The following is an 18,616-nucleotide window of genomic DNA, read 5'->3' as shown; positions in this document are numbered from 1 at the left end:
AAAGATGTTAGGCTACCTCTTCAGCCTCTGCTGTTATAGGTTAATTGTTTATATGCCTTTTATTTTCCTGCATAAGTAAACCTCTGATTATACCTCTATTGCCATTCATTCCTATTAGACTGGTTTGGATTTCTCCCTGACCAATATAGCTGCCATGTTCACACCTTTCTGGAACTTTGAGGGTTTATGACATAGCCCTTCTAGTAGTTTAATAGGATCTCTGTGTGAACCACCGTGTTGGTGTAAGAAAAAAAATATGTGAAACGGTTCTATATTTAGCACCAGAGACCACATACTGTTGTCATGGAAACATCACAAACTTCAGTGTCCTAGTTTATGCTGTGGAAGGGTATTTTCATCAGACCTTTTGAATAATTCAGTAAAGGAAGAGCTAAGCCCACGCTCAGAGAGACTGGCTGACCTCTCAACCCCTCCCTGCACAAAATGCTTACAAAACCCAGGAGCTCGCTGTACTTGAGAAGGAAAATAGGTAGTGCCTTAATGCGCAGACACACATTAAGGCTATAGCCTACTCCACACATGGCCCATACAACCATGTATTAAACATTGTGTTTCTGTGTGTGTGTGTGTGAGAGAGAAATGTTCCCTTGTGTACTTTAACCATTTGTACATTCTTACAACACTGTGTGTGTGTGTGTATGTAATATATATATATATATTATAATATGACATTTGTAATGTCTTTATTGTTTTGAAACTTCTGTATGTGTAATGTTTACTGTTCATTTTTATTGTTTATTTCACTTTTGTATATTATCTACCTCACTTGCTTTGGCAATGTAAACACTCGTTTCCCATGCCAATAAAGCCCCTTGAATTGAATTGAGAAAGAGAAGGAAATAAATATGTGCTAGGAGCTGTTTCTATTGGCCCCAAGTGCAGATGGGTATTGCGACGCTTGATGGCTCCAGAACACTGCAAGAAAATCCTGAAACGTCGATGTTTATGAAAAACGTATTTTCACCTCCCCTTCCTATTCCCGAGATATAACGGGATTCTTGTCGTCAGAAACAGACGCGCTTTTTCCGTTTACACCGAACGCCACTAGGGGGGTGGGCGGTGTAGCCCCGTGGCGTCGCCAGGAGAAGAGGGGGAGGGGAGGGGAGGATGAGCGAGAGTGACAGTGACAAAGTGAAAAATTTGTTGGGAGTCGGAGTAAGGACAGCGCCCATGCTGAAATTAGATAGATAGGCCTACCTTTTTATTCTCACATCGAAACATCGGACTCTCGTTCTCCGGTCGGAATAGCGGCGAATGAAACATCGGATCCTTTGGACATGTACGTAACAACAGCAACTTGTAAGAATAATTTCCCTCCTCTTGCATTCATAGTGTAATTTACAGTTTACAGTGTTATTTACGGCTTTCTCAAACTCTTCCTCTATGTGGAAGAGTGACAGATTGAGCATAAAAATATGTTCTGGTAGGCTACTAAACGTTTTTAACTAGGCTTGGTTTTGTTCAAATTGAAAGAGCCAAGTCATTTTCTTCTTTTCATTCTACCGGACAGTGGGGGGTTGGAAAATGTTGCCAGGTTGGGCGTTACGGGGTGGATGGAGATTTGGGGTTGGGGAGAAGATGTCACGCTGTGGTTATCACCCGTAACGTGACCGACAATACATCCTTCTTTTCTTTTTTGGTGACCCAGAGGCGAAAACATCCACAACCACTGAGTCCAGGATCTCGAGTTTACCGGGTGGAAAACTTTGAGGCCATGTTCCAACTTAGTGGAGCATCCTAAACGCTGCGAAAGTGCGCTGTTTTGGAGTTGTTCGCCGTGGCCTATGTCGTCCATTTATGTCTGTGTCTTTAGAGATTAAAGGATTATCCTCAATCTCTTTTTTTTCACACCACTGGGTGTCTGTCAATCTGTCGATGGGTTTCTCTGCATCTATCCACTTGGTCCTTCCTTTATAATCTGTGTTAAATCGTTTATTCATGCAGGTGACCAGTCCCCATCACCCCTACCCTGAATGTAACTCACTGCTTGTGCAGTGGAGGATAGTTTGAATGAATTTATGACAAAGTTCCACATGCACAACAGTGCAAGGCCACTGTCTCACAATGATGACCTCATGGTTTCATTGAATTAATGAATCTCTGGGGTGGCAGGTAGCCTAGTGGTTACAGCGTCGAATCCCCTGAGCTGACAAGGTAAAAATCTCTCGGTATACCCCTGAACATGGCAGTTAACCCACTGTTCTAGGCCGTCATGGAAAATAAGAATTTGTTCTTAACTGACTTGCCTAGTTAAATAAAGGTTAAAAAGAAATATATTAATCTCTTCACTGACTACATTATTACTGTAATTCTAACCCTTTTTAGGGAGATCGTTCACAAGAAGGCCTTGTAAATCTTACAAAATTACAGTGGAGTAAGTCTTGCTGGCCAGTGCATGAACAGCAGGCCACCCTGTCACACACAAACACACGAAGCCATACTCTATGGACTTTATGCAAACCATCCAATATTTCTTGACCGTCCTGCATTTGCATAAAGTCCGTAGAGTATGGCTTCGTGTGTTTGTGTGTGAGAGAGTGGTCTGCTGCTCATGCGCTGGCCTGCTGAGTGTGTGGGAACAGCTCTATGGAAACTCAGCCTTGTGGGTTAATTCTTACAATCTGTCCTTTGTGTGCGAGCCGCCTGTGGAGAGGATTAATAATAGCTAATGATCCCATCAACCGCTCACTAACACTGGTGAAGAAAGGGGGACACACACAGAAAAACATAAACATCACAAATATAGATCTACTGCAGTCTACACCTGGATCAAGGGGTGGCACTGGCAGGGATTGAGTTTTGGCATGTGTGTGTTTGGAGGTTCATGTCTGAGATGAGAAGTGTATGTGGTGGCTGCTGTGTTTTGTGTATGTGTGTTTGTGTATGTCTATGTTAGTGAATGTGTTGGCTGGTAAAAAAATAATCCATAAAATGTAATAAAGACAGCCTTCATTTATCAGATTTGTTACCCAAACCACACCTCTATCCAAACTAAACCTGACCTTGACTAACCTAAACTAATCCTCTCAGCGTCCGGCTTGGATTAAGGATTAAACTGGACGCTTGGAATTCAGCATGGTCTAAGGATTTCACAATCTTAGACCAGAAATCACTTGGACATTTCCATGGTGATGGTCGAGGTTGTATGTGTATATTATATTAAATAGGCTTCAAATTAAGATAATTTTAGTTTATCTGTTCATCTGTCCTTCTCTCCCTCTCTCTCTGCCAACCACTTACTCTCTCACAGAAACACCCGACCATAAAGATGCAGGGTGGAGTAAGGGTAACTAACACTGTTTGGGATAGCAATTGGTAGTAAGTGGTTTGAGTGTTCTGTGTAAAAGGTAGGCTACTGCTGAGTCGTCATGTCAGTTTCATCTACAGGCATGTGGAGTTTTAGCCTCGCCTCAGCTCATTTACTGAATCTTTGTGTTAATTTAGGTTTGGCCTTCGCTAGCTAGTAAGATCAAGTTTAGCCTTTAATCCTTTTGTGTTACTGTCTTATCATAGCTAAGACACCTACCCTGTGGGGTGGCTGTAATGCTTATTACGCTCTTTTCTTGGAGAGGCTCTGTTCATGGTGACTGTACATGTGGCTGGTGTCTTGCTTGTTTAGACTGTTATTGTACTCTCTTTTCCAAAGAACATTTTGTAGTGTGTGTGTAATGCGTATGACACAGTTGACACACATGCAATCTAACAAATGCCTTGAATATATGAGCAGGAGGAAGATTGGCAGATTTACACTCTTTCACACAGTCATACTCATATGTGTACACTTGCACACACAGATGGTTATATATTCCTGGCCCAAGCTCCTCTGTAGAATGTCCTGTGTAGAGTCAGCCATCAGACTTCCTATATTCAGAAATGGATGCAGAGGGGGAGGAAGTGGGGGGGAACCGGGTTAATGGGGAACAGGGAAGGAAAGGAGAAAGAGAGAGGAAGCAAAAGCACAGAGTGTTTGCTGGATTCAGTGTTGGTTGTTGTGGTTGTTGAGCTATGTACAATGCAGCCACATAGCATTGGACACGATACAGCAGACAAGCTCTGAGGGAAGGAGGGGAAGTAAGTGAGTGGGAGCTAGGCTGTGTTCTTGTCACAACTTCTGCCGAAGTCAGCTCCTCTCCTTGTTCGGGTGGCGTTCGGCGGTCGACGTCACCGGCTTTCTAGCCATCGCCGCTCCATTTTTCATGTATCCATTTGTTTTGTCTTGTTCCCTGCACACCTGGTTTTCATTCCCCAATCAATCCATACGTATTTATTCCTTTGTTCCCCGTCATGTCTTTGTGTAAGATTGTTTGTGTTACGTGTATTTTGTAATTGTGGAGGCAGCAGGCAGGGCACTCTGATGTCACCCCTGGTGAGTATGCACCACTCTCATCCAGAGTCCTCTGTTGTCCACCTGTTTGTACCTGTTTATTTCCCTGAGTTCTCCCCGCATTCCCAGCATAAGGCGCTTGTCGATTCAGGCGCAGCTGGGAATTTTATTGACAGAGCGTTAGCACTTAGTTTAGGGATCCCCATTATTCCTTTAGATAGACCTTTTCCGGTTCACACTCTGCATAGTCGACCATTAGGGTCCGGGCTGATCAGGGAGGCCACTATCTCCCTGGTCATGGAGACGCAGGGGGGTCACGATGAGAGAATCAGTCTCTTTCTCATTGACTCTCCTGTGTTTCCCGTGGTACTAGGCCTTCCCTGGTTGGCTCGTCATAACCCCACCATTTCCTGGCAACAGGGGGCTCTCACGGGGTGGTCGCGAGAGTGCTCGGCGAGGTGTGTAGGGGTTTCCGTTGGTGCTACCATGGTGGAAAGTCCAGACCAGGTCTCCACCGTGCACATTCCCCTAGAATATGCCGATTTGGCTCTCACCTTCTGTAAGAAGAAGGTGACTCAATTACCACCCCATCGATGGGGGGATTGTGCGATAAATGTATCCCCTGACGTGTATCCCCTGTCGCAAGTGGAGACGGTGGCTATGGAGACATATGTCTCCGAATCCCTGCGTCAGGGGTGCATTCGGTCCTCCACTACACCTGCCTCCTCGAGTTACTTTTTTGTGAAAAAGATGGATGGAGGTCTGCGCCCGTGCCTGGGAATCTAGAGGTCTCAATCAAATCACGGTGAGGTACAGTTACCCGCTACCTCTTATCGCCACGGCGATTGAGACAATGCACGGGGCGAGCTTCTTCACTAAACTGGATCTCAGGAGTGCGTACAATCTGTACGTCAAGGCTGAGAAATGCCTGTTTTTTTCAACAGTCCGTCTCCTTCCTAGGGTATCACATTTCCACATCAGGGCTGGAGATGGAGAGTGGCCGCATAGCAGCCATGCGTAATTGGCCGACTCCCACCACGGTAAAGGAGGTGCAGCGATTTTTAGGGTTTGCCAATTACTACCGGAGATTTATCCGGGGTTTCGGCCAGGTGGCTGCTCCCATTACCTCACTGCTGAAGGGGGGTCCTGTACGTCTGCAGTGGTTGGTTGAGGTGGACAGGGCTTTTGGGCAGCGGAGAGCTCTGTTTACCTCTGCTCCCGTGCTGGCCCATCCGGATCCCTCTTTGGCATTCATAGTGGAGGTGGACGCGTCAGAGCCGTGCTCTCTCAGCGCTCGGGCACGTCACCGACGCTCCACTCCCTGTGCTTTCTTCTCGAAGAAGCTCAGCCCGTCGGAGCGGAACTATGATGTGGGGGACCGGGAGCTGTTGGCTGTGGTTAAGGCTTTGAAGGCATGGAGACATTGGCTTGAGGGGGCTAAACACCTTGTCCTCATCTGGACTGACCACCGCAACCTGGAATACATCCAGGCAGCTAGGAGACTGAATCCTCGTCAGGCAAGGTGGGCCATGTTCTTTACCCGTTTTGTGTTTACTCTGTCCTACAGACCAGGTTCCCAGAATGTTAAGGCAGACGCACTGTCCCGGCTGTATGACACAGAGGAGCGGGCCATGGATCAGACTCCCATTCTCCCGGCCTCCTGCCTGGTAGTGCCGGTCGTGTGGGAGCTGGATGCGGACATTGAGCGGGCGTTGCGTACTGAGCCTGCTCCACTCCAGTGTCCCGTCGGACTTCAGTACGTTCCGTCTGCTGTCCGTGAGCAGTTGATCTATTGGGCCCACACATCCCCCTCCTTTGGTCATCCGGGGATCGTTCGGACGGTGCGCTGTCTGTCTGGGAAGGACTGGTGGCCCACCTTGGCTCGGGATGTGAGTGTTTATGTTTCCTCCTGCTCGGTGTGCGCCCAGTGTAAGGCTCCTAGACACCTGCCCAGATGTAAGCTACATCCCTTACCCGTTCCACAACGGCCTTGGTCACTCCTGTCGGTTGATTTTCTAACGGATCTTTCTCCCTCACAGGGGAACACCACGATCTTGGTCGTTGTGTATCGTTTCTCTAAGTCCTGTCGTCTCCTCCCTCTGCCCGGTCTCCCTACAGCCCTACAAACTGCGAAGGCCCTGTTTACACACGCCTTCTGGCTCTACGGGGTGCCTGAGGATATAGGTCCCCAGTTCACTTAGAGAGTCTGGAGGGCGTTCATGGAACGTTTGGGGGTCTCGATCAGCCTTACCTCAGGTTTCCACCCCGAGAGTAATGGGCAGTGGGCAGGTGGAGAGAGTGAACCAGGATGTGGGCAGGTTTCGGCGGGACTATTGGCAGGACCGGCCCGGGGGAGTGGGCGGCGTTCGTGCCCTGGGCAGAGATGGCGCAGAACTCGCTCCGCCACACCTCCACTAACCTCTCCCCCTTTCAGTGTGTATTGGGGTATCAGCCGGTTCTGGCACCGTAGCATCGGAGTCAGACTGAGGCTCCTGCGGTGGACGAGTGGTTCAGACGGGCGGCTTCCCAGGTCTCCTCCGCGCATGGTCACCTCCAGCAGGCCGCGCTGCGCCAAAAGACCAGCGCGGACCATCACCGCAGTGAGGCCCCGGTGTTCACAACAGGGGACAGGGTCTGGCTCTCGACCCGAAACCTGCCCCTCTGCCTGCCCTGACGAAAGCTGGTGCTGCGGTTTGTGGGGCTATTTAAAGTCCTGAGGAGAGTGAACGAAGTAGGTTACAGGTTACAGCTTCCCCCCGATTACTGCATTAATTCCATGTCTCTCCCCTCAGGCGGTGGTTGGTCCGCTCCAGGAGTCTGAGGTACGGGAGGTTCCTCCGCCCCTTCTGGACATCAAGGGGGCCCCGGCGTACTCCGTCCGTTCCATCCGTCGGGCGGGGGGCATTCAGTACCTCGTGGAGGGGTACGGTCCGGAGGAGAGGTGCTGGGTGGCTGGTGTATTAGACCCTGAACTACTGCGTGAGTTCCACCTTCGCCGGCCGGATCGCCCTGCGCCTCGACCTCCGGGTCATCCCAGAGGCCGTTGTCGACCCAACGCTGGAGCCGCGCGTCGGGGGGGGGGGGGGGTTACTGTTACGACTTCCGCCGACATCGGCTCCTCTCCTTGTTCGGGCGGCGTTTGGCAGTCGACTTCACTGGCTTTCTAGCCATCGCCGCTCAATTTTTCATGTATCCATGTGTTTTGTCTTGTTCCCTGCACACCTGGTTTTCATTCCCCAATCAATCATATGTATTTATTCCTCTGTTCCCCATCATGTCTTTGTGTAAGATTGTTTGTGTTACGTGTATTTTGGAATTGTGGATTTTGTTACGCGCATTACTTTTTGTCTATGTTCCGTGTTTGGGCACATTTTATGTTACTTTGTGCTGTCACTTTGGACCGGAATAAAAAGTGTGCCTGTTCACTACACTCTGCTCTCCTGCACCTGACTTCGCCTCCAATACACACTCCTAACAGGTCTGTTAAATGGCTCTCCTTCCCCATACGCATTTTGTCTTCTCCAATATCACTTATCTCGTCCTTTCTCATCAAAGGTCATGAAGGAAAGGATATTAGGAAAGGATGCATTTGAAAATAAGCCATGGAGTGGAATGGAGTTTGGTAGAGAGTAAGGGAGGGAAGAGAGCGTGTGTGTCTGACCTGTAATGTCTTCCCTCCTGTTCCTTTACAGGATGTGTCCTAGGATCTGTGGAAGCCACCCCGCCGTGCTAAGTCCTCTCAGCATGCAGTAGGGGCGGTCCACCTTAACTCCACATGTAAGACACATGCACTCAATCACACGCACACCCACACACAGACAGACTCTCCACACCTGAATGCTGTAACACACTGACGGCTGGCGTGCAGACAAGCAAGTCCACCCTGCGGTGTCTATGAACTGTGACCTTATCTTCCTCATTGAGCCAAATCTACTCATTGGCAGTAGTGTGTCTGTGTGTGTCTGGCTGCCTGTGTGTGTACTAGCCACTTATCACCCCCTGTGGAGTATGAAGCCACTACGAGCAAACACCATTGCATGCGTGTGTGTTATTGTCTCTCTCTTAATCTTCAGTACTCCACTATGTCTATTACAAAGTATATTTCTCTCTGTGTTTAGTTCATGGCATCGCCCTCTAAAGGAGCCAGGATGTTTACAGGTTCTACCAAGAACCCAACCCCTAAAATACCTCAGCCTGAGAGGCTGGACGAGGTGTACTCTGCACTGAGGAGAGGCCTACAGTGAGTACACACACACACACACACACACGACTGGCCTGACTGTTGTAGCAGACAGGTCTACAGCGATACAGGAAAATATTCTAAGTGAAACAGGAAATGACATCACAATGCTGTGTTCTCAGGTCATTCCTGCAGGTCCACCAGCTGGAGCTGGGCAGCCTGGGGCAGCAGATAAGAGAGAGCAAGAGAAATGGCCGTCTGGTGAGAACACACACCACCAATCACACCAGTCTGACAAGTACTAACCCATCATCACCACACTGGCCAATGCCGCTCGCACCATCCCACTTAGGGGACATTTAATTTCTCAGGACATTCTGTTAGAGTAATACTGTGTGCAATATGATGTTAACTTTTATATACCTCCTTTCCTCTCTGCAGGGGTCTCTGTATGAGTTGGATAAGGTGGGTTTCAATCACACCAGGGAAGATGACTGTATTAATTCACAACTCTATTAATAAACTAATGAATATGTACATTTTGGTGTGATTTAATAACCAAATAACTTGTCTTTGATCTTTGTGCTTTATCAGCAAGTGAAGGCTATAGAGAGATTTATGCGTCGCTTGGAGTTCCACCTCAGCAAGGTATGACTTTGTGTGTGCATCTGCAGTGCAGTAAGATACCTGTTAGCCATACATTTGTCATAGTGTTGTCATAATGTTGTAACTACAGAGTAGACTCTGTTTTGTTATAGGGTAACCATCTCTAATACTTTTTGGTAGCAGATTAAGGAGCTTTACAGGTCTGCATCACCATAGTGTTTCTGCACAGCTGTAATGTTGCTGTAACGTTCCAGGTAGAGGAGCTGTACGATGCTTACTGTATGCAGCGGCGGCTGAGGGATGGGGCCAGCAAGATGGTGGCAGCCTTTAACTCTGCCACAGGGAGCAAGGAGGCACGGGAGAGCCTGAATGAGGCCAACAGGGGCTACAGGGAGTACACTGAGGTAAGGGGCAGGGGCTTATGGGTACACTGGGGAGACGTGTTAGAGAACAAGGCTATTCTCTCTTTCGTAGAGCCTTTTAACATTTAAAATAGCCATTTACAGAATGGAAAGTAAGGTAAATTAAGTCTTGAAATAAGTAACTCAGAAATAAGAGTTTGACCGCAATGTCATGTTGCTTTGACAACAAACATCACAGATTATTATTCATATGAATGGCTCATTCTCTCTCTCTCGATCTCTCACCTCTCGCCTCTCTTTCTCTCGCCTCTCTCTCTCGCCTCTTTCTCCTTCGTCTCTCTCTCTCTCTGCAGCACATGTGTTCGCTGGAGAGTGAACTGGAGAACCAGATGGGAGAGTTTCACATCAAGATGAAAGGTGAGTAATTTTCTCACCCCCCCCCCCCTCCTTCTCCAACCAATTTGTTCTGACCCTCACTCCCATCTGTTCTTACCACCCCCTCACTCTCTTTCTCTCTCTCATTCTAGTGTTCTCCCTGTGTGCATATGTTATGTGCTGTAACTGTATGTCTCTTGTATTGCAGGTCTGATTGGCTATGCACGGTTGTGTGCAGGAGACCAATATGAGGTGAGAATAACTAATTGACACACACTCACCTACATATGCACACATGCAGTATACGCACACACATGAGGCACTGATGGTACCCTTGACCCCCAGGTCCTGATGCGTTACGGGCGTCAGCGCTGGCGGATGAAAGGTCGTGTGGAGGTCAGCAGTAAACAGGTGTGGGACAGTGAAGACAACGTCTTCCTGCCTCTTATCACAGAGCTCCTGTCAATCAAGGTGAGAAAGCCCTTTGGATGGAGATTGATAGTGTTTATGATCAAATCAGTATTTACTGTAATTAACTCTGGATGAACGTGTTTGTGTTTATAATAACATGTATAATAACATATAGATATTATAAACATGTTTATAATAACGATATGTTATTACTGTATTGCCATGTTATTATCACATTATTGTACACAAACAGCAAAAATACCCAGAACTTAACAATGGTCCTAAAAACATCACTTACCGCTACCATTCAACTGACTGTGGTTGTTTGTCCATTGTGGTTGCCAAGGTGACTGAGCTGAAGAGCTTGGCCAATCACGTGGTGGTTGGCAGCGTGTCCTGTGAGACACTAGACCTGTTCTGTCCACTGCCTCAGATGGTTGCTGTGGATATCAATGACTTGGGGACAGTAAAACTGAACCTAGAGGTCAACTGGAGGTCAGTCTCACCTCAATCATCCCTCTTTACCAATTCATCCCCTTGTCTCACCTCCCTCCACCTCAACCCCTGTTCCACCTTCATCTATCTCCCCATTCTATTGGTGATAGCCAAACCAGGCCATTTGTGAGAGAAAGAGTACTGTTTGTGTCAAGACTGACTCAGTTTGTCAGTAGTAATAACACACGATACAGCTGTTTCTATAATATATATCTCGAATGTAAATACAGTTGAAATCAGAAGTTTACATACACTTAGGTTGGAGGTATTAAAACTCGTTTTTCAACCACTCCACAAATTTCTTGTCAACAAATTATAGTTTTGGCAAGTCGGTTAGGACATCCACTTTGTGCATGACACAAGTCATTTTTCAGTGGGTCAGAAGTTTACATACACTAAATTGACTGTGCCTTTAAACAGCTTGGAAAATTCTAGAAAATTATGTCATGGTTTTAGAAGCTTCTGATAAATTATGTCAATTAGCCTAAGTTAATTGGAGGTGTACCTGTGGATGTATTTCAAGGCCTACCTTCAAACGCAGTGCCTCTTTGCTTGACATCATGGAAAAATCAAAAGAAATCAGCCAAGACCTCAGAAAAAAAATGTAAACCTCCACAAGTCTGGTTGATCCTTGGGAGCAATTTCCAAACGCCTGAAGGTACCATGTTCATCTGTACAAAAAATAGTACGCAAGTATCAACACCATGGGATCACGCAGCCGTCATACCGCTCAGGAAGGAGATGCGTTCTGTCTCCTAGAGATGAACTTACTTTGGTACGAAAAGTGCAAATCAATCTCAGAACAACAGCAAAGGACCTTGTGAAGATGCTGGAGGAAACAGGTACAGAAGTATCTATATCCACAGTAAAACAAGTCCTATGACGACATAACCTGAAAAGCCACTCAGCAAGGAAGAAGCCACTGCTCCAAAACCGCCATAAAAAAGCTAGACTACGGTTTGCAACTGCACATGGGAACAAAGATGGTACTTTTTGGATAAATGTCCTATGGTCTGATGAAACAAATATAGAACTGTTTGGCCATAATGACCATCGTTATGTTTGGAGGAAACAGGGGGAGGCTTGCAAGCCGCAGAACACCATCCCAGCCATGAAGCACGGGGTGACAGCATCATGTTGTGGGGGTGCTTTGCTGCAGGAGGGACTGGTGCACTTCACAAAACGAATGGCATTATGAGGCAGGAAAATTATGTGGATATTTTGAAGCAACATCTCAAGACATCATTCAGGAAGTTGAAGCTTGGTCGCAAATGGGTCTTTCAAATGGACAATGACCCCAAGCATATTTCCAAAGTTGTGGCAAAATGTCTTAAGAACAACAAAGTCAAGGTATTGGAGTGGCCATCACAAAGCCCTGACCTCAATCCTATAGAACATTTGTGGGCAGAACTGAAAAAGCATGTGTGAGCAAGGAGGCCAACAAACCTGACTCAGTTACACCAGATCTGTCGAGGAATGGGCCAAAATTCACCCAAACGTTTGACCCAAGTTAAACAATTTAAAGGCAATGCTACCAAATACTAATTGAGTGTATGTATACTTCTGACCCACTGGGAATGTGATGAAATAAATAAAAGCTGAAATAAATAATTATCTCTACTATTATTCTGACATTTCACATTCTTAAAATAAGTGGTGATCCTAACTGACCTAAGAAAGGGAATTTTTACTTGGATTAAATGTCAGCAATTGTGAAAAACTGAGTTTAAATGTATTTGGCTCAGGTGTATGTAAACTTCCGACTTCAACTGTATCTTGCCCTCTCTCACTTTCTCTCTCGCTCTCTCACACACTATCCTTCTCTCTCACCCAGTCCGTTTGATAAAGATGACCAGACCTCGTCCTCCAGTACGGTTTCAAAGCGTTTTTTGTCCAATCAGAGCCCTCCAGACACACCTTCCATGCGCGAGCAGGTGTTTTATGTGAGTCACACCTTGTCCTCCCTGCCTTTCTCCCCAGCTTTAACCTATGCTTAAGTCAGCAGTTCATAATTGTCTGTAAAACCTAAATATTGTATTGTTTTATTGTTGTTATTTTAACCATTGATTACTACTTGCTATTATTAGTTAAATGTTGTTCTGTTTCAGCTGCTCCCTGGCTGCTGTGTTTGTAGAGGTAGCAGTAGTGTGTGTGTGATTGTAGTAGAGGTGTGTGAGTATATCAGTGAGCTGTGTAGGAGAGGACTGTGTGAGCGTACAAGAGTGGGTTGTGGTACGTGTGAGTGTATTGGTGAGCTATGTGAATGTAGGAGAGAAGTGTGTGAGGATAGGAGTGAGTTGTGTGGAGATCTGGTTGTGGAAGTGAATGAGGGTACCAGTGATATGTGTGAGACCAGAAGTGAGTATGAATGTAGCTGTGGTCCGATTAGCTGTTTAATAGTGGTTGAGTAGTAGTCCAATTTCTCCCTCCTCTTCCTCGCCACGCCGAAGAGCGTTTCTCCTCGGAGCAGGGCCAGACTGGGCCAAGACTGGTCAACGTTGGAGGTGTTCCGTTACACTTTGGTGGACAGGCTCTCTCCACCCAGCCGAATACACTCACAGTTGGTGTGTGGCTGCATACAGTTGAAGAAGTGTGGTTGTCTGTAGTTGAAATATGGTGGTCTGGTTAGTGTGTGGTGGTTTTGTCATCCAGTCATGATTTTCAGTGTTCTGTACTTGGTAAATGTGAACTAGCCAGTGAGTGAGTCTTGGTCCATGTAGTCTGATCATTGCAATTTTCTGAAATGCAGTGCCATCTACGGAATTGGATTATTTTGTCCTTCAGATATATTGAAAATCATATTTGTATTTAAAGCATATGTTCAGTGCGCAGTTCTGGTGTAATTGTTCTGTCATAATGATGTTTTAGCCAAGTTAATTGTGTGACAGGAGGCCCAGTGGTCTAAGGCACTGCATCGCAGTGCTAGCTGTGCCACTAGAGATTCTGGGTTCGAGTCCAGGCTCTGTCGCAGCCGGCCGCGACCGGGAGGCCCATGGGGCGGCGCACAATTGGCCCAGTGTCGTCCGGGTTAGGGAGGGTTCGGCAGGGAAGGGATATCCTTGTCTTGTTGCGCACTAGCATCTCCTGTGGCGGGCCGGGCACAGTGCACGCTGACACGGTCGCCAGGTGTACGGTGTTCCTCCGACACATTGTTGCGGCTGGCTTCCGGGGTGGTTGGGTTGTGTGTCGCTTCTCCCAAGTCCGTACGGGAGTTGCAGCGATGAGACATGACTGTAACTACTACCAATTGGATACCACGAATTTGGGGAGGAAAAAGGGCTGAAAAATACAAAGCAAAAAATTGTATGACAGCAACACCGGGTCATTAAAATAGGAATTTAAATTCTCCTTTCCAGATGGAAATAAATAAATAATAATTCTCCATGTTTTGTCAGATGGACTGGCCTATTATTGATGACATCTTTCTCTCTTCCTCTGCCCCACCCCTTCCCTCTCTCATTTATCGCTGTGTAGTATCTATTGAGGAGACCAGGGGAGCTGGAGAATGGTACAGTCTGGTCAAACTCCTCTGAATCATCAGACGACTCTTCCAGCCCAGCCATGGGACACACACACAGGATGATGGCCACTCACAGCCTGCAGACCACACCCACTATCCAGATCTCCTTCAATCCCCGCCAATCAAGCGTCTCTACCCCATCCCTCTTGTCCAATCAGCAGGAAGGGGAGCCAGACGCCACCAAGGGATTTGGCAAAACAGACTCTGTGAAGTGTACACTGCTGAATGGCCATTTGAAGTGTTCACGATCTCTCAGCCATATCAGTGAGAGAGCCATAGACTGTGCTTCGACTAACAGGTTGTCTGACCAATCAGTTGAGTCCTCTGAAACTCCAGAACCCCTACCCCGCTTAGACCTTGAAGTCTCCTGTGTGGCTTCTTACTGCTCTAACCAGGACATGCATGAAGCCTTGGACTTGCATGAGTCTGGGGGCCCAGAGTCATGTGTTTCAACCCCAGTGGATCAAGGTGATGCTCCTCCAGCCTCAACACTGCAGGCCGAGAAGCCTAGGGCTGGAGTTGAGGCTCTTCCCACAGACTGTGTACTGGGAGAGGGACTGAGGGAGGAAAAGTCCTCCGCGGAACACATTCACAGACTCCAATCTACTCAACCACAAGAGCTAACACTACCTGAAGAGACAGTGACTGTGAGTGTATGTGACAGTAGACATGTAATTGTGTGTGGGTAGACATGTAATTGTGTGATGTGTGTACTAAGTCTCTTTCCTCCATAGGGTCGATCTCACAGTCGGTCCTTCAGCTTCACTCAGGAAGTTGAGACTGCCCTGGAGAGCTTTGATTTTCTCAACTGCTCTGACCTTGATGATGAAGAAGAGGAGGAGAAAGAACAAGCAGAAGAGGAAGAAGATGAACAGAAGAGGGATGAGAAGGAGAAGGAACAAGAGAAGGAAGACGAAGCAAGGGACTTTGCTGAGAGGTCAGCATTTCCTTCTATTATGTATCAGGCTCTAACTGAACTCATCCTGCCATCTAGTGTTTGAAAAGCGGAATGGTATGTGAATTTAGTTGAATCTGGATAGTTTGTATAATACTGGGTGAAGTTGCATAGTGCTGTTTTCTAATGCTCTACTCTCAAGCTACTTTGAATGTGCCCAAATCCTTCATATCCATTTCATAAGACAGAACTGTTTGCTCGATATTTTGTATTATACAGAGTGAGTCTGTGTCTGTCTGTCTGTGTGTGTGTGTGTGTGTGTGTGTATGTCAGATTAAGTGTGTCAGATTGTGGTCTGTAATATTCTCCTTTTTGCTTTCCTCAGCAGTGATGAGTGTGAGGACGATGTTATAGAAATCATTGTCGAGGCCCCTGAAGGCTTCCGGAATGAGGACTGTCCTCCTCTAGATGCAGACTGCAGCTCTGAGGTAATGATAATGATCATGGGTTTATGCCTGTATAAATAGTGCCTTATGTTTCAGTGTTCTGAACTGTAGAGAACTTTGCATGTAACATTTACATAGGAGGAGGAGAGTAGCGAGCAGCTGCAGGCCTCCAGTGAGACAAAGGAAGAGCAAGAGGAAGAAAAAGAGAAGGAGAAAGTGGAAGACAAGAAGGAGGAGGAGCAGGTTACAGAGATGGACATCCCTGCCACACAGGAGCATGGTGAGGGGGAGGGTCAACACAGGGGAACCTGCTGACTTGAGAGTGGTTTGAAGTGTGAGTGGTGTTGATCAAGATGTGTGTGTAATTTGTATATACAGTGCATTTGGAAAGTATTCAGACTTATTTTGTTTGATGTGCAAATGAATAAAAAAAAAAAACTGAAATATCATATTTACATAAGTATTCAGACCCATTACTCAGTATTTTGTTGAAGCACCTTTGGCAGCGATTACAGCCTTGAGTCTTCTTGGGTATGACACTACAAGTTAAATAAAAGTTGCCTAGTTAAATAAAGGTTAAATAAAAATATAACAAGCTTGGCACACCTGTATTTGGTGAGTTTCTCCCATTCTTCTCTGCAGATCCTCTCAAGCTCTGTCAGGTTAGATGGGGAGTGTTGCTGTAGAGCTATTTTCAGGTCTCTCCAGAGATGTTTGATTGAGTTTAAGTCTGGGTTCTGGCTTGGCCACTTAAGGATATTCAGAGACTTGTCCAGAAGCAACTCCTGCATTGCCTTGGCTGTGTGTATAGGGTTATTGTCCCGTTGGACGGTGAACCTTCCCTCAGTCTGATGCCCTGAGCACTCTGGAACAGGTTTTCATCAAGGACCTCTCTGTACTTTGCTCCGTTCATCTTTCCCTCGATCCTGACTAGTCTCCCAGGTGCTGCCCCTGAAAAACATCACGACAGCATGATGCTGCTGCCACCACCATGCTTCACCGTAAGGATGGTGCCAGGTTTCCTCCTGACTTTACGCTTGGCATTCAAGCCAAATAGTCTAATCCTGGTTTCCTCAGACCAGAGAATCTTGTTTCTCATGTCTGAGAGTCCTTTAGGTGCCTTTTGGCAAACTCCAAGCGGGCTGTCATGTGCCTTTTACTGTAGAGTGGCTTCCGTCTGGCCACTCTACCATAAAGGCCTGATTGGTGGAGTGCTGCGGAGATGGTTGTCCTTCTGGAATGTTCTCCCATCTCCACAGAGGATCTTTGGAGCTCTGTCAGAGTAACGATTGGGTTCTTGGTCAAGGCCAGACCAAGGCCCTTCCCCCGATTGCTCAGTTTGGCCAGGCAGACAGCTCTAGGAAGAGTCTTGATGGTTCCACTGCGTTCTTGGGGACCTTCAATGCTGCGGACAATTCCTTCGACCTCTTGGTTTTTGCTGTGACATGCACTGTCAACTGTGGGACCTTATATAGACCAGTGTGTTCCTTTCCAAATCATGTCCAGTCAATTGTATTTACCACAGGTGGACTCCAATCAAGTTGTAGAAACATCAAGGATGATCAATGGAAACAGGATGCCCCTGAGCTCAATTTCAAGTCTCGAAGCAAAGGGTCTGAATACTTATGTAAATAAGTTATTTATGTTTTTTATTTTTTATAAATTAGCTAAAAATTATTAACCTGTTTTCGCTTCGTCATTGTGAGGTATTGTGTGTAGATTGATGAGGGAAAAATATTGAATAGATTTTAGGATAAGACTGTACTGTATTTGGAAAAAGTCAAGGGGTCTGAAAACTTTCTGAATGCACTGTATTGATTGTGGAGGTGTCATTGGTGGAGAGTAAGTTGTATTTATGCTTCATGCAGGTGATGAGGCATCCTGTGTTGAGGAACCCCGCTCCTCAACCCACAGCAGTATAGCCACCACTGTCCTTTAACATAATGGAGATGCCACTTCTTCAGACCATTATCAGATGCCATCCTAATCCCACCACTCTCTTAAGAGATCCTTACCATTTCACCTCTAACAGATCAAAGAGCTCCACTCCTCTTCTCGATCAGACAATACATTTCTGCCATGGTTATTATAGATCAGACAAGCAATTTCTGCCATGGAGTTCTTCTAGATCAGACAAGCAATTTCTGCCATGGAGGTGGAGATTGCGCAAATGAACAGAAATATATTTGCCTCCCTCACTCCACTCGTGATTGAAAACATGAATGACTATTGTTGTCCACTCATCCAAAGGCCGCGTGTACACACACAGTCACCTTACAGTGAAGATACATTTTTAGTCTAATGGAGCCTCTTCAATCAGAAAGTGCCTCAAGTTACAGAAAGAGGGATTGTCAGTTAACAAATACATGAAGAAAATGATATTTTTATTACGAACCAGAGAAGAATATGAATGAGTATAAAGAAGAGTTTTGATACATTGTTTATTTTCCGGATGACTTAGATTGTGCACTATAAAAGATACAATTATTTACTGTTTCATATAAATAAATAATGTTGAGCAAATATGTTGCCTGCTTTCAGATGTTTAAACTTTATTATAAAAATCTGTTGGTTAACCTACTACATTGGATGGTATTTCTATGAGAGTACTTTCGGTGTGCTTTAAAGTCAGTATTTGAGAATGACAACAATGAAACAAAACCCCTCAAATGTTCTGTGCTGGCATCCAATACCCAAAAAGCAGCACTTTTACATCCATGACTACCAGACTAACATCTTTCTAAACTGTACTGCCCTCTCCTGGGTCATGATGGAGGAGGCCAAACATATTCCCACAATATTATTTTAACCTTTAACTAAATTATTGATAATTGGAAGGAGGTATATGGGATATACACAGTGCTTGACTTGGACTAAAATAGGTGCTGGTACAAATGTTTGGTGCCGGTACTGTATATTTTTAGGTGTATGAGCTCCACAATACTTTTGAGCTAATATTTTATAAGAGGATTAGGAGCTCA

At 46.1% G+C, this 18,616-nt stretch overlaps 1 protein-coding gene across 7 annotated transcripts; it reads left to right on the top strand.

Moving 5' to 3' along the window:
* Positions 1 to 1,004: 1,004 nt before the first annotated feature.
* Positions 1,005 to 18,218, top strand: LOC139411494 (rho family-interacting cell polarization regulator 1-like). Of its 7 annotated transcripts, none has more exons than XM_071157952.1 (17): positions 1,005 to 1,320; positions 8,038 to 8,122; positions 8,464 to 8,585; positions 8,708 to 8,786; positions 8,967 to 8,990; positions 9,120 to 9,173; positions 9,386 to 9,535; positions 9,847 to 9,910; positions 10,077 to 10,120; positions 10,214 to 10,339; positions 10,626 to 10,774; positions 12,609 to 12,717; positions 14,249 to 14,941; positions 15,029 to 15,231; positions 15,578 to 15,677; positions 15,774 to 15,915; positions 17,504 to 18,218. In XM_071157952.1, the coding sequence occupies exons 3-17, from the start codon at positions 8,467 to 8,469 to the stop codon at positions 17,572 to 17,574; spliced, it is 2,127 nt and encodes a 708-aa protein (XP_071014053.1). In that variant the 5' UTR covers positions 1,005 to 1,320; positions 8,038 to 8,122; positions 8,464 to 8,466; the 3' UTR covers positions 17,575 to 18,218. The 7 variants fall into 7 exon arrangements, with proteins under 7 accessions (XP_071014053.1, XP_071014050.1, XP_071014054.1 ...); XM_071157949.1 differs by having other exon boundaries at positions 1,034 to 1,320; positions 15,575 to 15,677; positions 17,504 to 18,214; XM_071157953.1 differs by having other exon boundaries at positions 1,035 to 1,300.
* Positions 18,219 to 18,616: the final 398 nt, after the last annotated feature.

The sequence above is a fragment of the Oncorhynchus clarkii genome, chromosome 6, assembly GCF_045791955.1.
Source record: "Oncorhynchus clarkii lewisi isolate Uvic-CL-2024 chromosome 6, UVic_Ocla_1.0, whole genome shotgun sequence".
In the NCBI taxonomy this organism is placed as follows: Eukaryota; Metazoa; Chordata; class Actinopteri; order Salmoniformes; family Salmonidae; genus Oncorhynchus; species Oncorhynchus clarkii.
Note: the sequence above shows the minus strand (reverse complement) of the source record. Positions and strands in the feature narration are given on the sequence as shown.

Bases quoted from the DNA above. Each gene is read 5' to 3' on its own strand.
- LOC139411494 (XM_071157946.1), top strand. From the start codon at position 8,467: ATGGCATCGCCCTCTAAAGGAGCCAGGATGTTTACAGGTTCTACCAAG. The intron at 9,174-9,385 runs GTATGACTTTGT...GTAACGTTCCAG, and splicing joins TGGAGTTCCACCTCAGCAAG to GTAGAGGAGCTGTACGATGC. The intron at 10,121-10,213 runs GTGAGAATAACT...CTTGACCCCCAG, and splicing joins GTGCAGGAGACCAATATGAG to GTCCTGATGCGTTACGGGCG.